The following is a 15,147-nucleotide window of genomic DNA, read 5'->3' as shown; positions in this document are numbered from 1 at the left end:
GTTGGGCAGCCTCGAAGGAACCACTCAGGCATGGTGGACAGCATCACCGGAAAACTTTTATTTTAACCCAGGGCTGGGAAGGCTGAAGCTTCAATCCTGCTGCTTGGTTCGGGAGGCCTCCGCATTGGCTCGGAGCACAGCCCCTGGGGATGGATACGGCCGCTGCTGGAAGAGGGGCCCAGCTGCTGTTGTGTCAGCACCGGTCTTGGCCTCATTCCGCTTGGGGAGTCCCGTTGACCACGTGCCCCTGCCGATGAAAGAGTCAGGGGATGTGGATGGGAGATGTGGCGGACACAGCCCACCTGGTCCCAATGAGGAATGGAGGAAGGAGGCAGGAGGATGGTGTCCACATACTGAGTCATGAGGGGCTGTCACTTACCGGGGGGCATCTGAGTATGAGCTAGGGTCCATGGGGTCTAACTCTTCATCCTTTCGGCTTACTGCTGTGGAAGTGGCAGGGCAGGATCTTCAATAGAGGTACCAGGAGCCCCTGATCACTGAGCCCCACCCCCAAGAAGAAATGGAGCCCCTGGCTGCCATGGACCACAGCACCCTCCTCCAGGGCCCAGGTCCAGGCATCTTTCTGAGAGAAGGCTTCCTCAGTGTGCCCTGTGCCTTGCTGGTTTCACCAGCCCCATTCTGCCCAGCTTACCCTTCTTGCTCTTGGGGTAGGGAGCCAGCTCCTCCCGGCGATGGTGGCGCCGTTCTTTGCCCTCTTCCCGGTCTGCCTTGTCATACCCGCGGTCCCGATCCCGTTCCCTGTCTCGCTCTCTCTCTCTTTCTACCTTGTCGTAGCCACGCTCTCGATCCCTGTCAGATTTGTCGTGGCCCCGGTCTGACTTGTCATGGCTCCTGTCTGGTTTCTCATGGCCGCGGTCTGACTTGTCATGGCCCCTGTCCGACTTGTCATGGCTCCGGTCCAACTTCTCTTCAGCATCTGAGGACATGAGTCTTGAAGTGACCTTCTCTTCCTACCCCAGGACCCAGCAGCCTCTGCCTTCAACAACCTCCCTTGCCTGAGGCTGGGCCCACCTGGTCTCACCTGCCCCTCTGATCCACTATCATTCTACTTGGCCTCTCAGTGAAAACTGCTAAGATCACTCAAGGCCCCCTTGTACCTGCCAACTCACCTGCATTACTGTTTCTGAGCTTCTTGGCAGATTTAGTGACCACAGAGTTGGGGTCATGTGGGGAGAGCCAGGATACGAGGTCTGTGTCCGCATTCCAGTAGTAAGGGAGCCCACTGTGGGGCCGCAGGAGGAGAGGAGCGTCAGCACAGAAGTCCTCGCCTTACATCCTCAACTCTTGTCTCCCCAGTCTCTGACTATACTTGCCCCATGTCAGGACCCCACAGGGAGGATCCCCAGAATCTCATCTCTTAAAGAGAAAAGACTGTCTTCCAATCCCCTAGGAGCCAGGCCCAAGCATGTAGCAACTTGGTTCCTGCAGATACCCAATACCCTCCACCCCAGGGCCCCTCCCTTGTGTCCCCCTGTACTTCACAATCAAGGTCAGCACAGGAAGGGTCATGTCAGAAGTCAGCTCCCCCTCATCCAGGCTCACCAGGAAGGGTCGAACACTTTATACCAGCTTGGAGGTAGGCCCTCCAACCTGGTGGCCTCGTAGTCCACAGGATCATCGTCATAGTCCTCAGCAATGATCTCTTCCTCTGGTTCTGGCAGATCAAGGAGGAGGAGAGCAGTTAGGGACCAGGGGAGTCCTCATCCTACAGAGCCTAGACACACACACACACACACACACACACATTCACACAAGCCACATGTAAAAGACACGTGTGTGTGCATGCCAGGAAGGATATGAAGTATCCCTCACATTCCAAATCCAACTCTCTGTATTAGGAGGGTTACAAAAAAAAGTTTACCTAACTCTGTTCTGTTTCTGGGTTCAGATGATGAGTTCTATTGTTGGCCAAAGCTATCTGGTTTCAGAGCTGATAGAGATTCATCAAAAAATTTACCCTTTTCTTTTTTTCTTTTCTTTTTTTTTTTTAAGATGGGGTTTCACCATGATGGCCAGGCTGGTCTTGAACTCCTGACCTCAGGTGATCCACCTCGGCCTCCCAAAGTGCTAGGATTACAGGCGTGAGCCACCGCGCCCGGCCAAAATTTACCCTTCTCTGTTCAGTTCCTGAGTTCAGATATGTGAAACTGTGTTATCCAAATCTATTTAGATAAAATGGGTTTGAACAGTAAAGGATTAATCTGACAATATGTTCAATCTGTTTAGCATGCAAGCTTCATGATTACAGGGTAAGTCCCGTATATTGGGTATCAGGAGTTTGGATGGCAATGGATTTATCCAAACATTACTCTGAATCCATTCAGTTCCTGAGGCCTGACACACAGAAAGCCTGTAACAGATGTCAGTCAATATCACAGAATAAAAAGATGTGTCCCTTAGCTCAGTGCCTGGCCCTCAGTAGGCCTATAACAGATTTCAGCTGTGGATATAATAAATAACGAAATGCATATACCAGCAACAGCACAGTGCCTGTCACACAGCCGAACTAAAACAGATGTCAGCTATATAATCACCACTACTGTTAATAAGAGGCTGGGTGTGGTGGCTCACGCCTGTGATCCCAGAGCTTTGGACTAAGGTGGAGGATTGCTTGAGGCCAGTTCAACATGAGACCAGCCTGGTCAACATAGCAAGACCCCTGTCTCTACAAAAGAATTACCTGGGCACAATGGTACATGTATGTAATCCCAACTACTCAGGAGGCTAAGGCAGGAGGATCATTTGAGCCCCGGAGTTTGAGCTTGCAGTGAGCTATTATCGTGCCACTGTACTCCAGCCTGGGCAAAAGAATGAGACCATGTCTCAAATAAATAAATAAGCAAGATACATATACCATAGGGACAGGTCACTCAGTAGGCTTAAAAGAAAATCAATCCAGCCTGGCCAACATGGTGAAACCCTGTCTCTACTAAAAAATAAAAAAACTAGCCAGGCACAGTGGTGTGCACCTATAGTCCCAGCTACTCAGGAGGCTGAGGCAGGAGAATTGCTTCAACCCAGGAGGCAGAGGTAGCAGTGAGCCGAGATTGGCCCACTGCACTCCAGCCTGGGCGACAGAGCGACATTCTATCTCAAAAAAAAAAAAAGGAAAAGAAAATCAATGATCATTGTCAATTTTATTAACCACAAGGAGGTCTATGCCTTGCATACAGTAGGCTTGTAATAGATGTCAGTTATCAATAAGGATAAGATGTAGTTTTCAGTGCCACACCATAGCCTCAAATAGATGCCAGTTTTTAGTATTACTGACAATACGGTGTGATTTGCAGCCAGAGCACAATAAGCCTAAATGACAGATCCTCACTGAAACTGTACTTGGCACACAGGAGACAGCAGTAGAAGTTTAGCAATCCTTCCTATTAGATACTGTGTCATCACTCCCAGAGTAATCCATGGATTTAACCTGGCATACTATAGGCCCAACACAGGCATTAGGTGCTCAGTATTGTTTTATGTTTTTTTGGATTTTTTTGAGACAGGGTCTCCATGTGTCACCAAGGCTGGAGTGCAGTGGCACAATCTCGACTCACTGCAGCCTCGACATCATCCCAGGCTCAAGCAATCCTCTCACCTCAGCCTCCCAAATAGCTGGGACTACAGGCACACACCACAACACACAGCTAATTTGTGCATTTTTTGTAGAGATGGGGTTTCGCCTTGTTGCTCAGGCTGTCTTGAAACCCTAAACTCAAGTGAGCCACCACGCCCATCCAGTCAGTATTGTTTTGTTTTTTTTTTTTGAGACAGAGTTTCGCTCTTGTTACCCAGGCTGGAGTGCAATGGCACGATCTCGGCTCACCGCAACCTCCGCCTCCTGGGTTCAGGCAATTCTCCTGCCTCTGCCTCCTGAGTAGCTGGGATTACAGGCACGAGCCACCATGCCCAGCTAATTTTTTTGTATTTTTAGTAGAGACGGGGTTTCACCATGTTGACCAGGATGGTCTCGATCTCTCGACCTCGTGATCCACCCGCCTCGGCCTCCCAAAGTGCTGGGATTACAGGCTTGAGCCACCGCGCCCGGCCCAGTATTGTTAAGAATGAAACATCCGTGGGACGTGGTGGCTCACGCCTGTAATCCCAGCACTCTGGGAGGCCGATAGGGGGTGGATCACCTGAGGTCAAGAGTTTGAGACCAGGTTGGCCAACATGGTGAAATCCTGTCTCTACTGTAAATACAAAAATCAGCCGGGTGTGGCTGGGCGCCATGCCTCATGCCTGTAATCCTAGCACTTTGGGAGGCTGAGGCAGGTGGATTACTTGAGCTCAGGAGTTTGAGACCAGCCTGGGCAACACACTAAAACCCCGTCTCTACCAGAAATACAAAAAATTAGCCGGGCATGGCAGCGTACGCCTGTAGTCCCAGCTACTAGGGAGGCTGAGACAGGAGAATTGCTTGAACTGCGGAGGTAGAGGTTGCAGTAAGCCAAGATAGCACCACTGCATTCCAGCCTCTGTGACAGAGCAAGACTCCGTCTGCAAAAAAAAAAAAAAAAATCAGCCAGGTGTGGTGCCACATGCCTATAATGCGAGCTACTCGGGAAGCTGAGGCAGGATAATCATGAACATGGGAGGCAGAGGTTGCAGTGAGCCTAGATCGTGCCACTGCACTTCAGCCTGGGCGACAGAACGAGACTCTGTCTAAAAAAAAAAAAAAAAAAAAAAAAAAAAAAAAAAAAAAATCGCCTGGTATGGTGGTGTGCCTGTAGTCCCAGCTACTCGAGAGGCTAAGGCAGGAGAATCCTGCTTGAACCCGGAAGGGGAGGTTGCAGTGAGCCAAGATGGTGCCACTGTATTCCAGCCTGGGCACAGAGCGAGACTCCGTCTCCAAAAAACAAAATCAGCTGGGTGTAATGGCACACGCCTATAATGCCAGCTACTCGGGAAGCTGAGGTAGGAGAATCACTTAAACCTGGGAGGCAGAGGTTGCAGTGAGCCTAGATCGTGCCACTGCACTCCAACCTGGGCGACAGAGCCAGACTCCGTCTCAAAAAAAAAATCACCAGGTGTGGTGGGGCGTGCCTATACTCCCAGCTGCTCTGGAGGCTAAGACAGGAGAATCGCTTGAACCTGGAAGACAGAGGTTGCAGTGAGCAGAGATCATGCCACTGCACTCCAGCCTGGGCACAGAGGGAGACTCCGTCTCAAAAAAAAAAAAAAAAAAAAAAAGACTATTCCCCCAACCTCCTCCACTTGACATATGGTAGGGATGGATGTGAGGAATCCACATCGTTAACAACGAAAAATGCCTGCCACGCCATTGCTTGGTGCACAGTTGGCCCACGCTAGGTAACAACAAAAGTGTCCGTGGAGGCTGGAACGTGTAGGACCATCTGCTTTTAGCTGTCTCACCAGGCTCCAGATGTTTGAGGATGCCTCTCTTGGCCAAGCGGGTCTGCAGCGCAACGGGCAGCGGCATAGCTGGTAGCAGACAGACCTAAGAACAGAAGGACAAACTGATAAGCAGCTCAGATAAGGATTCATATCTGGATCCCGTAAACGAGCGCCTCCCCTCAACATGTACACATCTGACTCCCATCTATTCAATTGAAATAGTAGTTGGGTGGACAGAACAGGCTCCGCCCACCGCCTAAGAAGCGCGGCTACCCCGCACCCCAGAAATGGGCTCATCCAGCGTCCCCCAAGACCGCCGGGTGGGAGAAACCAAAGCGCTGGGATGGGGGAGCAGAGGGCAGCACTTCCTCCAGCTCCAAAAGAATGCACCCACCCCAACGTTACCAATATAGTCGTGCAGGTAGTGGAAGGCTGTCACACCGGCCGTCTCTCTCGTGTCGCCGCTACGATACCTGGGACCACACGACTCTCTTCCCAAGGCACAGAATGAAGTCTTCTCTCCCCGAGCTTGAAGGTAACTGGACTACGCTAAGGAGGGAGTGAGCAAATGGCGCACTCGATTGGCCAATAAGAGTGTGTCCTTGGTGTGACGTGTTGCGTAGCAACCCAATCGCTGCCCGGTAATAGGCGGAAAGCTCGGACGCCGGTGTGCGTCAACACTGGGGGCGTGGCCTGACTGCGCGGCCGGACGCCAGCGCCATGGAGGAGTACGCTCGGGAGCCTTGGTACGGCGATGGGCACTGGCATCGGGACTTGCTGCGACGCCAAGGCCAGCCGTGGGGGTCGGGCGGGGGAGGCGTCGGCCGCACAGAACCATGTACCAGACTCGGGGTACTCTTAACGTATCTCCCAGTCCCCCAACTTGGTTCCTGTCACTCGGGTTCTGTTATGAGGGGCCACAACTGTCTCCCCTCAGAAGGTGCGGCGGAGGCCGAACCACGTCACGTTTTCCTGACTTCGTAATCTAGTACCTGTTTGTTAACGAAAAAACACGTTGGTTGAATCCATCCCGGCTGGGGGTAGTACGGGGTTGAACGGAAATCCCCAGAGTTGCCGCGGGTGTTTTTCCAGGTCGCCTTTGTCAGTGGGGACGGGGCACGGATGAGCCTATTGAAGGCCAGAGGGGGCGGTGGATCCTCCCCGCGTTCGCCCTTGGTTTTTTCCAATTGTACTGGATTGAAAAGGGGCGGGGCTTGATTGGACGGTCTCACCGTCGGAGAAGGGGTGTGAGACGGTCCTGCTTTGCTGACGATCTGTCTTGGTTAGTTAACAGGCCTATTTCACTTATTGAAACGTCAGCTCCTTGCATGTGCCAATTCATTTAATCTTTGAGCACAGTAAAGCAGTTGGCTGATTCCTTGGTTGGTAGGCAGGACGAAGACTAATATTTCTCCCCGTTTGCCCTATTTCTCGCTTTAATGCAGGGGAAACTGACAGGACTAGCTCCTTATCTGAAGTGTTTGTTCCTACTTAGGCACTTCCCATTCTGGTGACTTGGTTTCTCCCAGTTAGAAAAGAATCCGTGTGACAGGGCCTAGGGGAGGGCTCACATTAACCCCGTCCTTCCCTTCCTGCTTGCAGCCCATGGCGAATTGTGGATGATTGCGGAGGAGCCTTCACTATGGGTGTCATCGGTGGTGGAGTCTTCCAGGCCATCAAGGGTTTCCGCAATGCCCCTGTTGTGAGTCCAGGCCTTCCCTGCGTTGGTGTGGGGTCAGCTGTCTTACCCACAAGGGATGTTGCTCTGAAAACTGCTTGGAGCTGTCAGTCACGTGTACTTTTTCATTCTGGTGCCCACTCACCTACTGTGTGCCAAGCCTGACTCCTGTATCTGGGATTTTGTAGGGATTGCAAACATGACCTCTGTCCTCCACCCTCCACCCCATCCAACTGAAGCTCCTCTGTGGAAATGCTGTGTTGTTCAAAGAGTCATTACCAAATCTTAAATGTGTGTACAAAGCTAAACAGATTTTTTTTTTTAGAGAGTCTCGCTATAACTCAATCAAGACAGTTAAAGGTGAGCAAAAAAAGAAAAGAAAGGAGACGGAGTCTCACTGTGTCACCTAGGCTAGAGTGCAGAGGCACGATCTTGGCTCACTGCAACCTCCGCCTCCCAGGTTCAAGTGATTCTCCTGTTTCAGCCTCCCGAGTAGCTGGGACTACAGGCATGTGCCACCACACCTGGCGAATTTTTGTATGTTTAGTAGAGACAGGGTTTTACTATGTTGTCCAGGCTGGTTTTGAACTCCAGATCTCAGGTGATTCACCTGCCTCAGCCTCCCCAAGTGCTGGGATTACAAGTGTGAGCCACTGCACCCAGCCAAGTTGTTTTTTTGTTTTGTTTTTTTTTTTTGAGATGAAGTCTTGTTCTGTTGCCTGGGCTGGAGTGCAGTGGCACAGTCTTGGCTCACTACAGCCTCTGCCTCCTGGGTTCAAGCAATTCTCCTGCCTCAGCCTCCTGAGTAGCTGGGATTACAGGCGCCTGCTACCACGCCCGCCTACTTTTTGTGTTTTTAGTAGAGACAGGGTTTTACCATGTTGATCAGGCTGGTCTCAAACTCCTGACCTCGTGATCTGCCTGCCTGGTGGGCCTCCCAAAGTGCTGGGATTATAGGTGTAAGCCACTGCACCCAACCTTTTGGGGTTTTTTTGTTTTTTGTTTTGTTTTTTCCAGACAGCATCTTGCCCTGTCGCCCAGGCTGGAGTGCAGTGGTGTGATCACGGTCACTACAACCTCCACCTCCCAGGCTCAAGTGATCCTCCCACGTCAGCCTCCCAAGTAGCTGGGATCACTGGACTGTGCCACCACACCCAGCTAATTTTTTTTTTTTTTTTTTTTTGGTAGAGATGGGGTTTCAACATGTTGCTTAGGATGCTCTCTAACTCCTGAGCTTAAGTGATCCACCCACCTCAGCCTCCCACAGTGTTGGGATTAGGGGCATGAACCACTGCACCAGGACCAGACACATTTTGCCTGGAGGCAGATTCTGGCTTAGAAACCTGGATAGAGGAAAATGACAGGAATTTAATTGCCAGAGGGAAGACAGCCTTAAAGTTGAGAGAATTCTTTTAACATAATTATTTTTCTCTGACCACCTCCCTTCCCAGAAGATCACAAATGCTGTGGCTTTAATGCCATCTATTTGCCAAGGTCTCTGCAATTTACATATTTAGCCCCATCCCTCCCCTAGATTCCTGGAACTCTCCTCCCTGGATCTTTGGCCAGGTTTATCATCATCAGGGTCTCAGCGCGAATTCCCCCTCCTTCAAGAGGCCTTTCCTGACCCCTCAGCCCCAATCATATTTCTTCATGGTGTTTCTGCTAAAGTGCAGATTGCTGTCTGAAGCTGCCTTGTTTACTTACCCTTGCTCAGGATCTGTGTCTCCCACTGTTAATGTGAGCTCTTAGAGGGCAGGGAGCAGATCTACCTTGTTCATGGCTGTATCCCTGTATATGGCATGGTGCCTGGCACATATAGTGGGTACTTGTTTACTTTTTGTTGTTGTTGTTATTGTTGTTGTTTTAGAGATAGGGTTTCACCATGTTGGCCAGGATGGTCTCCATCTCCTGACCTCGTGATCCGCCTGCCTCAGCCTCCCAAAGTGTTGGGATTACAGGCATGAGCCACTGTGCCTGGCCAGTACTTGTTAATCATTTACTGAATGAATGAACAAATATATGAATGAATTAGCACTTGTCAACTCAGCTCTGAGAACATCCATTTTGGGGCACCCTCCACACCCCTAGTTCTTGGCCACTTCTCCACATCCCTACTGCTGATACCTCTAACAGATCTCCCATCTTCTTCCCTCTCTTAAAAGCTGGAAACCCATCTGCCAGTGGCTTCAGCCCTGCCCTGACTCCCTTTCTTCCTTTCCCCAGGGAATTCGGCACCGGTTGAGAGGCAGTGCCAACTCTGTGAGGATCCGAGCCCCCCAGATTGGAGGTGAGGGGCTTGGGGACATAGATATAGGAGATGTCTTGGCAAAGATGGGAATGATTGATCCTTCAGGTCGAGGCTGCAAGTTGGGGGTTCAGATTCTAGCCCCTGCCGGAGACTTTCCAGGGGTGTGATGTTTTCCAACAATTGAATATGGAGGGGAAGAAAGTGGGTTCTGGAGTTTAAATTTAGGTCCTGACTCTTCCCTGCCATGTGACCTTGGGCTAGTGGCTTAACCCCTCTGAACCTCACCTGTCCCATGGGGGTGGTGATAATAGTAACCACCTTATCAGTAGTTTTGTAGTTTATGTAATTTACATACTACTAAGTGCTTGTTGCTATGCTAAACACTTTAATAACATTAACTAATTTAAAATTGCAGAAGTCAAATAACAGTACCTCGAACAGGTCCTGGCATACAGTAAGCCCTCAGTAAACATTTTAACTATCATATTAACTGGCTTTTCCAACTTATTTTCTTCTCACTGAAACCCAAATCAGAATTCCAACTCTGTGTGGTGATTATGAAGCTCAAAGTTACTCTGTTAAAGGCTGTATGAAGATAAATCTGCTTGTAAACATTTGTCAGCTCCCCATAAAGGTGAAGGGAATGTTGATGGTGATTATAGACAACTTGAAGTGGGAGCTACCACAGGATGGGGACAGATAGGAAATACTCTCTGGGGATTTGCTATCTGCCTTTGTGTCTGGATTTTTTTTTCCCTGTTCTTGGCCAAAACATTTAGGCCTTGGAAGCCCCCTGAAATGTAAATTCTTGGGATTTCCCAGGAACTAATTCAGGAACTAATTAGGCCTTGGTCCTACTACAGGTAGCTTTGCAGTGTGGGGGGGCCTGTTCTCCACCATAGACTGTGGCCTGGTGCGGCTTCGGGGCAAGGAGGATCCCTGGAACTCTATCACTAGTGGAGCATTGACCGGGGCTGTGCTGGCTGCCCGCAGTGAGTGCCCCCTGGCCCTGGCCCTGACCCCAGCCTCTTCTCTGCTGTTCTGCCTGCCCTCACCTCTGTTTCTCTGCCCCTAACTCCTCCAGGTGGTCCATTGGCTATGATGGGCTCAGCGATGATGGGGGGCATCCTGTTGGCCCTCATTGAGGGTGTTGGCATCCTCCTCACTCGCTACACCGCCCAGCAGTTCCGAAATGGTGAGTACCTGGTAGATGGTGGTGAGGGGAGCGGGAAATGCGCCACCTGGCCTCTTCCACTCATCCTTACCGGATTCTTCCCTCTCCAGCACCCCCATTCCTGGAGGACCCCAGCCAGCTGCCCCCTAAGGATGGCACTCCAGCCCCAGGCTATCCCAGCTATCAGCAGTACCACTGAGGAAGCCACTGCCACCGTGGGAGCTGCTTCTCAGTTCCCTCCCCGATGATCTACCTCGAAGGGAGGGCTGGCTCCCAGTTAGCCCTGGGACCCTCCAGAGAGGGCTTCTACTCTGCTCCCTAGTCCCAGGGTGGGGGTGGGGCACGCCAGCTGCCCTGACAGATGGGTCCCCTTTTTCTCTCTCAGGGCACCCCAGCCTCACACTCACATGTACCACGTTCTCACCCCAGCTCCTTTGTGTGGCACCCTGATAAGTATTTAAAGCCCGTTTTGAAAAAATAATAATAAAGCCCGTTTTGAAATGCCTATGTGTGGACTCCTGGAGCTGCCTATGGGGCCCCTCCATAGGACAAGGAGCAGAGCTTGCTTAAGGGACTCAGAAGCCCCAGACTTGGAGACCCACAGCAAGTGGGCTCTAGTAAATGTCTATGGGATGAATGAGCAGGAAGGGAGATTGAAGATGTGAATTAGGGACATGATGAGGTTGTCTGGGGCCAGGTGATGGGTCTGACCTGTCAGAGGAACAAGCCTGGGAAAGAAGGGAGTGAACACCAGTATCGCTGGGGGTGGGGGTGGTTCTGGATGTTGCATCCCTGACCCCGTCCCCACACACACACCCCAGTACCTCTGACCCCTGCTCCACAAGCCCCCATCCCCGAGGCTGGGAAGTGTGACCTCACCGGAGTCCTTTCTTTCTGGACACTCAGCACAGCATTTGTAAAGGTGATTCCCCTCCCTCCGTGTGGCCTCAGGGTGGATCTGGGATGGAAGGAGGGGCCAGGAGACCAGCTCCCTCAAGGTGGCCTGGTCTTTGTTTTGTTGTTGTTGTTTTGAGATGTCCTCTGTTGCCCAGGATCTATCCTAGCAGTGGCATGAGGTCTCGGCTCACTGCAACTTCCACCTCCTGGGTTCAAGTAATTCTCCTGTCTCAGCATCCCAAGTAGCTGGGATTACAGGCATACACCACCAAACCCAGCTAAATTTTTGTATTTTTAGTAGAGACAGGGTTTCACTATGTAGGCCAGGCTGGTCTCGAACTCCTGACCTCAGGTGATCTGCCCACCTCAGCCTCCCAAAGTGTTGGGATTACAGGCGTGGGGGTGGGGGCCAGGAGACCAGCTTGACCAGGTCAAGTGTTTTTAAAGGGTAACCACAAAATAACCAGAAATGAGTTTTCATTTTGGGATGAGGGAGCTAGAACATTTTTCTGAGTGGACATGGGCTCCCCCCGCCAAAGCTGTAACTTCTGCACAAACCTCTACATGGGTGGGGCAAACATTGTCTTCACTGGGATGCAGATGCCACAGGGAGGCGCAAAAGCTTCCTGAGGAGTCACCAGTTTCCTCTGCACAAACTGCTCTAGTTGGGAATGACCTCAAGAGACATGAAAACCGTCCCTTTCTTGCAAGTCATTGCAAGGCGGTTGAAACACCCTTTCTTCATTACAAAACTGGTCCTTGGGGATGCAGAGTCTTCAGCGATGACAGCTGAGACACTTGTTTGAGCGACGCAGTGCCGGGCGGTGCGCAGCTCCGCAGCACTGTGGCGGCAGCACCAGGCATGCATCTTTGAGACAGAAGCGCCAGTCAGACCCAGGGTGTTCCTTGTGCCTCAGGGCCAATACCTCCTTTAGTCCCGCCCCTTCTGGATCCTCCGGCCGGCCTTGCCCCCTGCAGGCCTCCACCTGCGTCGATCTAGCGTCGCCCCAGTAGCTCCAGAGGCCCTTCCTTTCCGCGAGTCCTGGGGCCACTGGGGACTCCACGCGCCCGGGGTCTCCCGCCCTGCCCCTTGGCCCGGTCTTGGTCCTATCGCTCAGCACCGCCCCCTGAGGCCGCGGCGGGCTCCACCTCCTTCCTACATCCACGCGGCTCCTCCGAGGCCCCGACCCTGCGGTCTCCCCAGGGTCCCTCCAAGGCTGCGCCCCTCCATGCTCCCCAAGACCGGCAGACTCCCGCCCTCGACAGCCGCTGGACCCACCTCCTCCCACTGCCAGGCCCCGCCCCTCTCCCGTGCGTGGGGCTAGTTGCGCTGTCTCCAGGGCGGGGGCGACCGGGCCCATCCGCGTGGCCTAGGAGTGGTGCTTCTGCGCGCCCTCGGCCATGGGTAGCTTGACAGCTCGCGGCGAGGTTCGGGGCCTTTTGTGAGAGTCGTAGGACGACTGGGGACGGTGCCGGTGGAGGCGGGACTCCGTGGAGGCCAGGCATAAACGATCTGGAGCTAGGTCGCCCTGAGTCGTCCTGAGGCCCCACCCTCTGAGCGACCTAGGCCCTGGGGCGGCGGCTTCTGTACCTAAAAGAAGGGAATGCAGGCCGGGCGCGGTGGCTCAAGCCTGTAATCCCAGCACTTTGGGAGGCCGAGGCGGGTCAAGAGATCGAGACCATCCTGGTCAACACGGTGAAACCCCGTCTCTACTAAAAATACAAAAATTAGCTGGGCATGGTGGCGCACGCCTGTAGTCCCAGCTACTAGGGAGGCTGAGGCAGGAGAATTGCCTGAACCCAGGAGGCGGAGGTTGTGGTGAGCCGAGATCGTGCCATTGCACTCCAGCCTGGGTAACAAGAGCGAAACCCCGTCTCAAAAAAAAAAAAAAAAAAAAGAAGGGAATGCAGCGTGAGACCCTCGTTTCCACGAGAAGAGACTACAGAGACCAAGGGAAGGCGGGAGATGGAAAGATTAAGAGAGAAATAGAGCCGGGCGCGGTGGCTCAAGCCTGTAATCCCAGCACTTTGGGAGGCTGAGGCGGGTGGATCACGAGGTTGAGAGATCGAGACCATCCTGGTCAACATGGTGAAACCCCGTCTCTACTAAAAATACAAAAAAATTAGCTGGGCATGGTGGCACGTGCCTGTAATCCCAGCTACTCAGGAGGCTGAGGCAGGAGAATTGCCTGAACCCAGGAGGCGGAGGTTGCGGTGAGCCGAGATCGCGCCATTGCACTCCAGCCTGGGTAACAAGAGCGAAACTCCGTCTCAAAAAAAAAAAAAAAAAAAAGAGAGAAATAGAAACAGACATGCATGTAGGGAGGTAGAGACAGACAGGTGGAAAGAGATGGAGGCAGACAGAGACATGCAAGAGGTCAATGAGACAGAAACAAAGAGGAGGGGAGAGACATTAAGAAATAGAAGCAGCTGCATGAGGGTCAGAAACGCAGGCAGGTAGAGGGGAATACCGCGTCAGATGCAGGCAAACGCGGGAGACAAAGCAAGGAGCCAGTAGAGCTGTGAGTTGGCTTCAGGCCAGGCCTCCTCCGGCTGCCGCCCACCTACACCCTAGCTGCGTGGCCTCAGGGAGGCCGACAGATGCCTCACCTGCATCCTCCTTGTGTCTCTCTCTGGCACTCTCCCAGTCTAGTCTCTAATTTAATCCCATCTGCTTCCAGCAAGGACTTCAGCGGCTCTGTCTCACGTTCCTCCTCCTGTTTCTTCCCGCGTCCTCCATGCCTTAGCCCTTAGTCTCTACTTCTATCTGTCTTGATCTTTCAGCTCCCCTCCCCAATTTTTCTGCTTTGGTCTCCTTGGCTGGTGCTTTCACAGTGTGATCCCGGTGGCCCTTGAGTTTGCCACCTACCTGTCTGCACGGGGGAGAAGGGAAATAGTCGGTGGGCTAGGGGGGTTAAGGAGGTGGGTGGGATCAGGGAAGAGCAAGGGGGTCCAGCCCTGACAGGTGTGGGATCACTTAACTCACTTCCTCAGGTAGGGACCCTGACAGATCAGGGAGAAAGAGACAGACATGGGGGAATCAGAGGGACAGAAGAAGAATAGGGAGAAACACATAGATAGAAAGAGAAGCCAGAGTTTACTGAGAGATCAAAGGAGAGACAGAGATGCAGAGAAAGATACCAAGAGGCTGGGCTCGGTGGCTCACGCCAGTAATCCCAACATTTTGGGAGGCCAAGGCAGGTGGATCACCAGAGGTCAGGAATTCCAGACCAGCCTAACCAAACAAGGTGAAACCCCATCTCTACTAAAAAATAAAAAAATTAGCCGGGCATGCTGGCGGGCACCTGTAGTCCCAGCTACTAGGGAGGCTGAGACAGGAGAATTGCTTGAACCCAGCAGGTAGAGGTTGCAGTGAGCCGAGATTGCGTTACTGCACTCCAGGCTGAGAGCCAGAGCGAGACTCCATAAAAAAAAAAAAAAAAAAAAAAAAAAAAAAAAAAAAAAAAAGAGAAGGAGAAAGACACAGATAAGAGGAAAAAAAGAAAAACAGGAACAGAGAGAGAACAAGATTGAGATGGTGAGATGGATACAGAGGAGCAAGAGATGGAGTCAACGCAGAGGGAGGAAGAGCAAGAGGGAGACAGAAGAGAGGTGCACGAACTTCACCTTGAGTATGGGGCTACTGGTCTCAGTGTTCCTATTTCCAGTGTTCTCTTAGTGGCAGCTGGAGAACAAAGCCTGACAGGCAGGGCAGCTCTGACACCCCCCACCCTAACCTAGGGGCAGAACTTTAGAGATCGATGCTCTGATATT

The 15,147-nt window shown here is 52.1% G+C and overlaps 2 protein-coding genes across 3 annotated transcripts; one reads left to right on the top strand and one right to left on the bottom strand.

Moving 5' to 3' along the window:
* Window positions 1-31: 31 nt before the first annotated feature.
* PQBP1 (polyglutamine binding protein 1) lies at window positions 32-6,031 on the bottom strand. 2 transcript variants are annotated; one of them, XM_010350205.3, is made up of 7 exons: window positions 5,779-6,031; window positions 5,392-5,476; window positions 1,564-1,675; window positions 1,131-1,243; window positions 653-937; window positions 380-443; window positions 32-247 (listed from the first exon to the last, which is right to left on the bottom strand). In XM_010350205.3, exons 2-7 carry the CDS (start codon window positions 5,456-5,458, stop codon window positions 91-93), a joined length of 798 nt encoding a protein of 265 aa, XP_010348507.1. In that variant the 5' UTR covers window positions 5,459-5,476; window positions 5,779-6,031; the 3' UTR covers window positions 32-90. The 2 variants fall into 2 exon arrangements, with proteins under 2 accessions (XP_010348507.1, XP_010348508.1); XM_010350206.3 differs by having other exon boundaries at window positions 380-440.
* Window positions 6,021-10,981, top strand: TIMM17B (translocase of inner mitochondrial membrane 17B). Its single transcript, XM_010350207.3, has 6 exons — window positions 6,021-6,119; window positions 6,976-7,075; window positions 9,278-9,341; window positions 10,166-10,294; window positions 10,387-10,497; window positions 10,587-10,981. Exons 1-6 carry the CDS (start codon window positions 6,094-6,096, stop codon window positions 10,673-10,675), a joined length of 519 nt encoding a protein of 172 aa, XP_010348509.1. The 5' UTR covers window positions 6,021-6,093; the 3' UTR covers window positions 10,676-10,981.
* The last annotated feature ends 4,166 nt before the right edge of the window (window positions 10,982-15,147 follow it).

The sequence above is a fragment of the Saimiri boliviensis genome, chromosome X, assembly GCF_048565385.1.
Source record: "Saimiri boliviensis isolate mSaiBol1 chromosome X, mSaiBol1.pri, whole genome shotgun sequence".
Classification (NCBI taxonomy): Eukaryota; Metazoa; Chordata; class Mammalia; order Primates; family Cebidae; genus Saimiri; species Saimiri boliviensis.
Note: the sequence above shows the minus strand (reverse complement) of the source record. Positions and strands in the feature narration are given on the sequence as shown.